This window comes from Myotis brandtii, unplaced genomic scaffold (assembly GCF_000412655.1).
Source record: "Myotis brandtii unplaced genomic scaffold, ASM41265v1 scaffold303, whole genome shotgun sequence".
NCBI classification, from domain to species: domain Eukaryota; kingdom Metazoa; phylum Chordata; class Mammalia; order Chiroptera; family Vespertilionidae; genus Myotis; species Myotis brandtii.
The window spans coordinates 4,264,098-4,273,670 of NW_005361573.1; the positions used below are offsets into that span (position 1 = coordinate 4,264,098).

The 9,573-nt window shown below is 56.4% G+C and overlaps 2 protein-coding genes across 4 annotated transcripts in view; both read right to left on the reverse strand.

Annotated features, from left to right (window-relative positions):
- LOC102261199 (SEC14-like protein 4) overlaps positions 1-4,638 on the reverse strand; it is a 9,398-nt gene extending 4,760 nt beyond the window's left edge. Inside the window, exons 1-5 of one of the 3 annotated variants that reach the window (XM_014542532.1) lie at positions 4,619-4,638; positions 2,229-2,304; positions 697-740; positions 354-413; positions 43-231 (exon numbers count right to left, since the gene is read on the reverse strand). In XM_014542532.1, coding sequence (XP_014398018.1) covers positions 43-231; positions 354-413; positions 697-740; positions 2,229-2,271 — 336 coding nt within the window. In that variant the 5' untranslated portion in view covers positions 2,272-2,304; positions 4,619-4,638. Of the gene's footprint in view, positions 1-42; positions 232-353; positions 414-696; positions 741-2,228; positions 2,305-2,418; positions 2,424-3,992; positions 4,123-4,618 lie in introns of those variants that run through there. The other 2 variants (XM_005869758.2, XM_014542533.1) reach the window with 2 other exon arrangements.
- Positions 4,639-5,021: 383 nt separating this feature from the next.
- GAL3ST1 (galactose-3-O-sulfotransferase 1) overlaps positions 5,022-9,573 on the reverse strand; it is an 8,745-nt gene continuing 4,193 nt past the window's right edge. The window contains exon 5 of the mRNA XM_014542429.1: positions 5,022-5,093. Within this exon, the coding sequence (XP_014397915.1) occupies positions 5,022-5,093 (72 nt within the window). The remainder of the gene's footprint in view (positions 5,094-9,573) is intronic.

Genomic DNA, 9,573 nt, shown 5'->3' on the forward strand with positions numbered 1-9,573 from the left:
CCCACCCCCAACCCTCCCCAACCCCCGGCCCGGGTCACTCACCTTCTGACTCTGCAGCTCACACTCCTGCAAAAGCCGCTCACAGACCTTGATGCGTTTCCGGATCAGCTCCTGCTTGGAGGCTGACAGGAGGAGGCCCTTGGGGTCCAGGGTCCCGATGATGTCGAACCACACGGGGCAGCCTTCGTGGTCGTAGCCGCACAGACCGCCCGAGTCATACCGCTGGACCACCTGGGGGAGGTCCTCCCTCAAATCAGCTCCCCCCCCTCCCCCGCCACGTCCCTGCTCCATCAGGCAGCTGGACATGGGCGGGCAGGGAGGGGGGAGTGAGGTGGGGGTGGTGTGGGGCTCACCTCTGAGGGCTGCCACGCGAGGATGTTGTCCAGGTCCTGTTGCTTCCGGAACTCGAGGTGCTGTGGAGACAGGGCAGGGCCTGGAGGCTGTGTGCCCCGAAGGTCCCTCTGCTCGAAGCCACCGAGATCCTGCCACAGCATCCCCGGGCTCTGCCGACACTGAACGGTGGGGTGGGGACACCGGGAGCAGGACCGTGGGGGGCCTGGGTCCGATGCCGAAAGGGATCCAAGGTGGGGGAAGAAGAAACGTGACAACAGGACAGGGCGAGGCCCCCACCCTTTGTGGCTGATCCCTGGGGTGCAGCGTGCGGGAGGCGGCAAGCGCGTGAGAACGGGGCCTCACCTTCCGGAGCATGTCCTCGGATTTCTTCAGGTCGAACTTCTGAGCTGCGGGAAGAGTCGAGGTAAGAGGAGGCTCGAGGCCGGATCTAGAGCAAGCTATTCTCTGGAAAACTCATGAGGACATTTGGGGGGGGGGCCCTGTCTGTTCCCAACACCCCAAGGATCCACTGGGGGTCTGGCAAGTCTGTGAAAATGGGAGGATCTTTAATTCTCTAGAAGGCTTTGGAGAAAGTCTTGATTTCGGTTTGCAGGGCTTTTTAAACTCTTCATTCTAAAGGTTGACCTCACCCTAAACCCGTAGCTCAGTTGGTTAGAGTGTTGTCCCACTATGCCAGGGCTGTGGGTTCGATCCCCTGCTGAACAGCTTGGGCTTTGGAGTCAGGAATGATTTGGGCTTGAAGTCTAGTTTTGTCCTTTTATTTGCTGTGCAACCTTAAGCAAGTCGCTTAACTTCTCTGAGCCTTAGTTTTTTAATCTGTTAAATGGGAATAATATCTTTGTTGTTGTTAATCCTCACCTCCTGTCCCGCATCCTGTCCACAGCGGCCGAGCAACTGGGCACAGGTGCCCACGGCTGGGCAGGGGCGCTCTCCAGGGTCCCCTTTCCCCTCGGAGAGAGAGAGAGAGAGAGAGAGAGATCAAGAGATACACCACGAAGCTTTCTCTGCCCTGACCAGGACCCACCTCCAGAGAAAACCCACCAAGGCCACCAGCTCTGTCTTGATGATCAAGTTCAAAATCCGTCCCCTGGGGTGCACTGAGTCGAAATCACGGTTCCCCTAAGCCCTGGAGTGGTTTCTGTTATTCTAATCATTTTACCCTGGCTCAGCCATTCCTGGAAGAAACTCCCCCACCTTTCATTACATCCACTTCCTGGCGTGTTTGCGGGGCATCTGCTTGGTGCCAGGTTCTCTACGGGGACACACAGCCTTGTCTTCAGGGACCTGGAGACAGGCCCAGGGGCAGGTGCCCCGAGACCGTGTTCAGCGACGTCTGACTCAGGGCCTGGCCATCCCGAGAACTCCCGAGGGAGGTGCCAACTGTGAGCTCGCCTCGACCCCGTGCCCAGCCGGTGCCAGGCTCTACACCCTCTCCTTTAACACTCACAACCGCCAGTGGGCGGCGGCCTCATCCCACATTTGCAGATGAAGAAACAGTCTCAGTGGGGTTTTGGGTGCCAGGCCAGCCTGAAGGGGAGCTCAGATTCTAGCCCAAAGTGGGCTGGTTCCAGAGCCCGGGTTCTTTTTTTTCTTTTTAAAATATATTTTTTATTGATTTCAGAGAAGAAGGGAGAGGGAGAGAGAGATAGAAACAGCAATGATGAAAGAGAATCATGGATCGGCTGCCTCCTGCACGCCCCCCACTGGAGATCGAGCCCGCAACCCGGGTACGTGCCCTGACCGGGAATCCAACCCTCACCTCCTGGTTCATAGGCCGATGCTCAACCACGGAGCCACGCCGGCCGGGCTCAGAGCCCGTGTTCTTTATCTCTCTGTCCCCCAAAGTCTCCCACACCCTCTCCTGAGGCCCTCACCTCGCAGCCAGCGCAGGAGGAAGTGGTCATCAGCTTTGGGCATGGTGGGCAGCAGGTCCTGGAGGTTGTCCTGGAACTGAGGGGGGGATATGATTGTCAGAGGGGCTGCCATGATCCCCAGGGCCGCCAACCCCGTCCCCATCCCCTACCCTGCCCACCCTCAGTCAGCCGGTCAGCCCTGCCCAGGGACCCTGCCCAGGGACTGCGCAGTCCGCAGCGGCTCCCTGTATCATTCTGCACCTGGGAATGGAGCACACCCACCCCTCCAGCCCACCATGGCAGGAAGAGTTGTGTCCTCAAACTTTGGGGGATCTCTGTCCCCCAAGACCCTCACTCTATAAGTCTGAGGTGGGGCCCTGCCATCCCTATTTCTGCAAAGATCCCTGGTGAATTTGATGCAAGCCAACCAGGACATTTTAGGAATGTTGCCCCTGATACTGCATCTATGATTTGAAATATGTTTTCATTGATTTCAGAGAGGAAGGGAGAAGGAGCGAGAGAGAATCAACCATGATGAGAGAGAACCATGGATCGGCTGCCTCCTGCACGCCCCCTACTGGGGATGGAGTCCGCAACCCAGGCCTGTGCCCTGACCGCGAATCGAACCGTGACCTCCTGGTTCACAGGTCGACGCTCAACCACTGAGCCCACCAGTTGGGCTCTTTCCCCCTAATTTTAAAAGTAGCACCCATTTCTTTCAAATAACGATAAAACTAAGACTAAACTCTCTTTACGTTGCTTAAAGCATCGCCACCGGAATTCACCCCCAAAGGCCAGGTGTCCAGTCCCTGCTAGGGGCCTGGTGCCTGGCTTCTCAGTGTCCATTGCCAATGGGGGAGGGGGAGAGGGAGGGGGAGGGTTCACCGGGGACCCGCTCTCTTTCACCTGAGGACCCTGCCTTCATCTGGGACCCTCTGCTCCTGGGACCTCCTCCTTTACCTGGGGCTCCCCCCAGGGCCCCCATCATTCACCTGGGACCCATCTCTCCTCCAGTAGGAATTCACTCAGGGCCCCTCCTTCACCAGAGGCCCGGGGCCCTCAGGGCCTCCGAGGGGAGGAGCCGCAACAGAAACCCTTCCCCACAAGCCCCAGGCTGCCCTCAGGGCCCAAGTGCCAGCCAGGGCTGGGCCCCCCCTCCCCCCACCCTGAGGTCACAGCTCCAGCCCCTGGCCACCTGCAAACCCCATTCATGCTATGGCACCTAAGACTTGGACTGCTCCCCCTTCAGCACAGCCAGGACCCTCCCGGGTGTGGCCTACCCCGCGGACTCTCTTGAGATCACCCCAATCCCTCCCTTCCCCTTTAATGAAAACATTGGCGATCTGGAGACAGCGTAGGCCCTGGTGAGTCAGAACGCCACCCAGAGAAGCCAAACAAATGTTGCAATCTGGGCGGGAGATCTGGGAGTCTTTTTGCCCCTAAACTGTCCAGAAGCAGGACAGGCAGAGGGGGGAGAGGGGCCCTCCCCTCCCCACCCCTTCCCACTCCCCACCCCCAGCAGGGGACAGGCGCCAGGGGGCTCTGTGGCCAGGAGCGGGCAGGAGTGGGGAGCTGGATCCGGCCCCAGTGTGGCCCAGAGAAGGGCTCCTGTCCCGCGTCCTGTCCACAGCGGCCGGGCAACTGGGCACAGGTGCCCACGGCTGGGCAGGGGCGCTCTCCAGGGTCCCCTTTCCCCTCGTACAATAGGGGCTCCAGCATCAGGCCGCTGGGGTGGGAGCAAGCCAAGCCTCCCGGCCCTGCCCCCCCACCCCCGAAGAACCTCACCCTGGCCAGGGCCTCCTGCTGCTGGGGGCTCAGGTCCCCGACTCGCCCGCTCATGGTGCCTGAGGGCGCCCGCTTTTGCCGCTCAGGGTGCTCCCTGGGCCTGGTTTTGCCCCTGAGGTCAGATGCTGGTCCCGCCCCCGACGACGGGAGAGCCCAGTCTGCCCCGCCCCGTCCCGCCGCTGGTTTCCCCTCCCCTCTGGGATGTTTGCCACCGTCTGTCCCCAAGATGCACCCTAGCAGGGCCAGGAGGTAACACGCCCCCAAAGGGGCCCCAGAGCACCCCTCCCCTCTGGGATGTTTGCCACCATCTGTCCCCAAGATGCACCCTAGCAGGACCAGGAGGTAACACGCCCCCAAAGGGGCCCCAGAGCAGACTTCAGTGAGGGCAGCAAGCACCCCCTCCTTCCGGCCTCCTCCTCCCAGGGGCTCCCACAGGCTCCCACAGGGCAGGGCAGGGGGAGGGCACCAAGGACACGGGCAAGTTTCAGGGATCCCCTTTCAGCAAAACGGGGCCGCTTTTATGAACGTGCTTCAGCCCTCGGGGTGGCCCCCAGGCCTTTCTTCCCAAGGGGCCCCCCACCCCTTCCCCTGACCTGGAACTCAGGCTACACCCTGGCCGTGCTCACCCGCTGATAGGACAGCCCTTGTGTGCAGAGTGGTTCCAGCCTCAAGATGGTCCGGAGGATTAACCGGGACGGCCCGCCAGGGGCTTGCCTGGCATCGCACACCCAGCGCGTGTTGGCTGGTAGGAGTATTGCTTCATCCTAAGGAGGCCGAGGCTGTCAGCAGAGCAGCGAGCTGCAGGGGTGAGGTGGGGGGGAGGGTCTGGGGGGGGTGTTGGGAGGCCAGAGGGTGGGAGGCTGTTGACACAGGTGTCTGGGATGGCACCTGAGAGCCAAGCAAAGGTCACTGGGGAAGGTGAGAAAGTTCAAGTTGGCTGAGCAGAAAGTTCCCAGAGAGAGAAGCAGGTGGGAGGTGACGGTAAAGGCGTGGGAAACCAGGCTACCAGACCTTTGCCCTCTGCACGTCTCAGGCTTTCGTCCACCAATCTGGGCTTCCCAGCCACGGGTGGCAGTTGAGGTTGGAGAATGTGGCTTGCCACTAGTGGGAATGGAGATGTCAGTGAAAAATATACACCACGTTTCGGAGACCTAGTATCCAAAAGAAATTAATGTTTCATTATTTGATTTCTTACATTGATTACTTGTGGAAATGACCATGTATCTTGATATATTGCGTCAATATGATATATTGTTAAAAATGGATTTTGCCTGTTTCTTTTACCTTTTTGGATTTTAGAAGTTTATAAATTAATAAACTTTATTTTGCCCTAGCCAGTTTGGCTCAGCGGATAGAGCGTGGGCCTGTGGACTGAAGGGTCCTGGGTTCGATTCCGGTCGAGGGCACGTGCCCAGGTTGTGTGCTCGATCCCCAGTAGGGGTCGTGCAGGAGGCCGCCGGTCCATGATTTTCTCTCATCATGATGCTTCTATCTCTCCCTCCCTCTCTGAAAAGCAATGGGAAAGATATCCTCTGGAGGATTAACAGCAACAAAGTTGGTGAAGAGGAGACATTCCCACGTTGCTGGCAGGACTGGAAATTGGTTCCGTTTTTCTAAAAAACCACCTGACAATACGCGTTAGGGTCCTTCAATAGTTTGCCGGCGAATAGCCCTCAGTAACGGAAAACATTTTCAGTTTAAAGTTGTTTGTGCCTTGTTAGTAGGAAAATTGGAAGCAATTTCTCAGGAGACCCTGGTGCTTACTGTGGCTGACGGAGAGTTTATAACGACATGGAAAAAAAACCACACCCACAGAACAATTGGGAAGAGACGGGATCGCGTTATAGATGCCTTATGCTTTTGGGATGCAAAACCAAGTCCACGGATCCAAGGAGCGCCAGACAAGAAAAGGAATATCTCCCCAACGTCCCCCAGTTCCTGGGGCGTAGGAAGCCGTGTTTCTAAAATGCCACAGGTAGCAGGTCACCTGCAAAGAGAAGTCCTTATTGGCCAAGGCCCTGTTCTAAGGGCTTTGTCAATATTAGCTCAGGTCATGGGAGTCGCACAGGTAACTTTGCTATTTTTTTTACAATTTTATTTTCCCATTGCAGTTTACGTGCAATATCACTGTGCATTAGTTTCAGGCGCACAGCATAGTGGTTGGCAGTCATACACTTTGCAAGGTGGCCCCCCCTCCCCCCGCTCCCCGATATCTCCAGTACCTGGTTCCCTATGTAATTTCTACCACATTCTTGACTCTGTTCCCTACGCTATACTTTATTGACACACCCTGTGACTATTTTGCACTTCTTAATCCCTTCACCTTTTTTTGTTATATTTTTATTTATTTTTTTTTAAATATTTTTTATTGATTTTTTTACAGAGAGGAAGGGAGAGGGGTAGAGAGTCAGAAACATCGATCAGTTTGCCTCCTGCACACCCCCTACTGGGGATGTGCCCACAACCATGGTACATGCCCTTGACTGGAATCGAACCTGGGACCCTTCAGTCCGCAGGCCGATGCTCTATCCACTGAGCCAAACAAGTAAAAAAAAGAGAGAGAGAGAGAAACCTCAATGATGAGAGAGAATCATGGATCCGCTGCCTTCTGCACGCTCCACATTGGGGATCAAGCCTGCAACCCGGGCATGTGTCCTGACCGCGAATCGAACCTGGTTCGTAGTCGATGCTCAACCACTGAGCCACGCTGGCCGGGCGAGGTAAGCACTATTAAAGGTCTCAAACCAGCCAGCAGCAAAGCCAAGACTGGGACCAGGCAGGTTAGTACAGGGCCAGGTGCCCACCTTGCCATGTGACTCCGGGCCCCCTCCAGTCCCTGTTCTTCCAGCATAGCTCTTGCTGGGCGTGGAGGACTTTTGCTCTCACCATCTGGGTGCCCGTGTTTTGGGAGACGGACAACTCCCCGTCTCCCGTGGTGTGTGGGCTGAGAAGTTGGACTGCAATGAGGGTGTTGTCATGGTGTGTAACCCGGACGTCACACCTGCCCCCTCACGGCAGTCCCTCCTCCTCCCACCTTCCAGAGGCTCGGAAAACAGCTGGCATGTCTCGCTGGCCGCAGGTGCCCTCCCTGCAGTCCTCATTCAAGCCTGGATCCTGCCAGCGGAAGCAAAGCCTGCTGGGTGAAGGGCATCCCCATTTTTGGGGTGCGATCAGGCTTGGCAGGAGTCCTGCCTGCTGTGCCCCACATCGTGGCTAAATGGCGCCCACCTGTGGTCACCTAGCTGGACAGATGCCACTGGACGCTCCTCCGAATACGTAGGCCTGGGCTTGGGTGACCTTGGGAGGAAGGATCGGGAGGGAGTGTCTGCCTGACCCAGTTGCCCGGGCAGCGGTGGCCTCCTGCCTGGGCCGGCCGGGGAGGTGGAGATTAGGCTCAGGGCGGCTGTGGGAGGGTTTCCTTGGCTCCCCACTCACTCAGGGTGACTCCAGGGAAAGACGGGGTCTGATATGACCACATCCCCCAGACTCTTTGCTCCCACAAGGGCCTGGGAGAGAGAGGGAGGGGCCAGGGGAGCCTGACCCAAACACCTGACACACAAGGGGGAAGGGTAGGTGAGGGATCTGGGGCCACAGTGGGTCTCTTTCCCTACAAAATCCGGGAGGTCCCGGCCTTCCCAAGCCACGGAACAACAGGTGGGCAGTGTGCGGGACTCTCTCTCTCCCTGGGCTGCTCCTGTTTGGGGGAGGGGAGGGTGAGCCCGGCGTGGGTGCTTTGAGTGGGACAACAGTGTCAGAGGGAGCAGGTGTGACCAGCTGTGGACACCACCATTATCGGGCCAACGGCTCTGGCCTTGGACCCGTTCCCAGGGAGACTGTGTCAAAGACAGATGTGAGCGTGGATGGGGTAGTTGATACCACAAAGCAGCGGGGTCCTCCATTACAGCTGGGTTTTGGGGCCCAGTGCCCTTGAACACAGAAGCCATCCTGTCTGCAGAGTGGCAGCCCCTGGCTCAGGCTCCAGGCTGGAGAGGAGACCCCGAGCTGCTCACTCACCTCTCAGAATCACCACCCCCCTGCGTGCCTCCTCACCCACGCATGACTGGGCCAGGGAACAGCTTGGGGGCTGAAACAGGCACTGTGGCAGGGTTTCTTGGGGTCTCACTTCCCCACCGGCCCCCCCACCCATGCATATCCTAGGGCTGGTTCACCCACCTTTCACAACAATTGAATTCTTCAGCCCGGCTGGTGTGACTCAGTGGTTGAGCGTCAACCTATGTATGAACCAGGGGGTGGCGGTTCGATCCCCGGTCAGGGCACATGCCCGGGTTGCGGCCTCGATCCCCAGTGGGGGGCGTGCAGGAGGCGGCTGATCGCTGGTTCTCTCTCATCATTGATGGTTCTATCTCTCTCTCCCTCTCCCTTCCTCTCTGAAATCAATAAAAATATATTTTAAAATAAACAAATAAAAAACACCAACCATATTGGATTAGGGCCCACCTTCATGACCTCATCTTTTTTTTTTTAACTTTTTAAATTGTTTTTTTTTCCTTAATAATACTTTTTTATTGAAAGCATTACATATATGATCTTATCTTGATGACATGTACAAAAACTGTATTTCCAAATAAAGTCAGTTATAGGGTACTGGGGAGTTTAGCAATTCAACATCTCTCCTTGTTTTAAATGTTTTTATTGATTTGAGAGAGAGAAGGGAGAGGGGAGAGAGAGAGAGAGAGAGAGAGAGAGAGAGAGAGGAGCATCACTATGAAAGAGAAACATCGATCAGTTGCACCCTGACCAAGGATGGAGCGTGCAACCTCAGTTATGAGCCCTGACTGAACCCGGGACCTTTCGGTGCACAGGCCGATGCTCAACCCACTGAGCCGTACCAGCCAGGGCCAACATCTCCTTTTAGGGGATACAATTCAACTCACAACGCAGAGGAACAGGTGGTTCCACTGAATTTCTCCCCGGGGACAGCCATGACCCCCGCTCTGGCTTTCACATGTCAGGCCTACAGATGACTGGTCATCCTGGTGCCCCCATCTGGACAGAAATAGCAGGACTGACCAAGACCAAATTCGGCACCATGGCGCCCCCTGCTGCCTCGCTGTGGCAAGAGCAGCCTGGCTCCTGCAAGCTGCAAGCTGCAAGCTGCAAGCAGCGGCAGAGACCCTTGGGGATCACTTTTATTTATTTATTTTAAGAATCTTCTCTTTTATTTTATATTTTTATTGATTTCAGAGAGGAAGGGAGAGGGAGAGATGGAAACATCTGATGACAGAGAATCATTGATCGGCTGCCTCCTGCACGCCCCCTACTGGGGATTGAGCCCACAACCCGGGCATGTGCCCTGGACCGGAATCGAATCCTGGACCCTTCAGTCCGCAGGGCGACGCTCTAACCACTGAGCACACCCACTAGGGCTCCTCATTGATGTCTCTATCTCTCTCTCTCCCTCTCCCTTCCTCTCTGAAATCAATAAAAAATATACTTTAAAATAACAATAAAATAACCTGTGTTCTTAAAAAAGAAAAGAAAAGAAACGGAGTCCAGGGTGGAAGGGGAACCCAGGGCCTAGGTAGGGATGGAGCACCAGCTGGGGGGGCAGCTGGAGTGG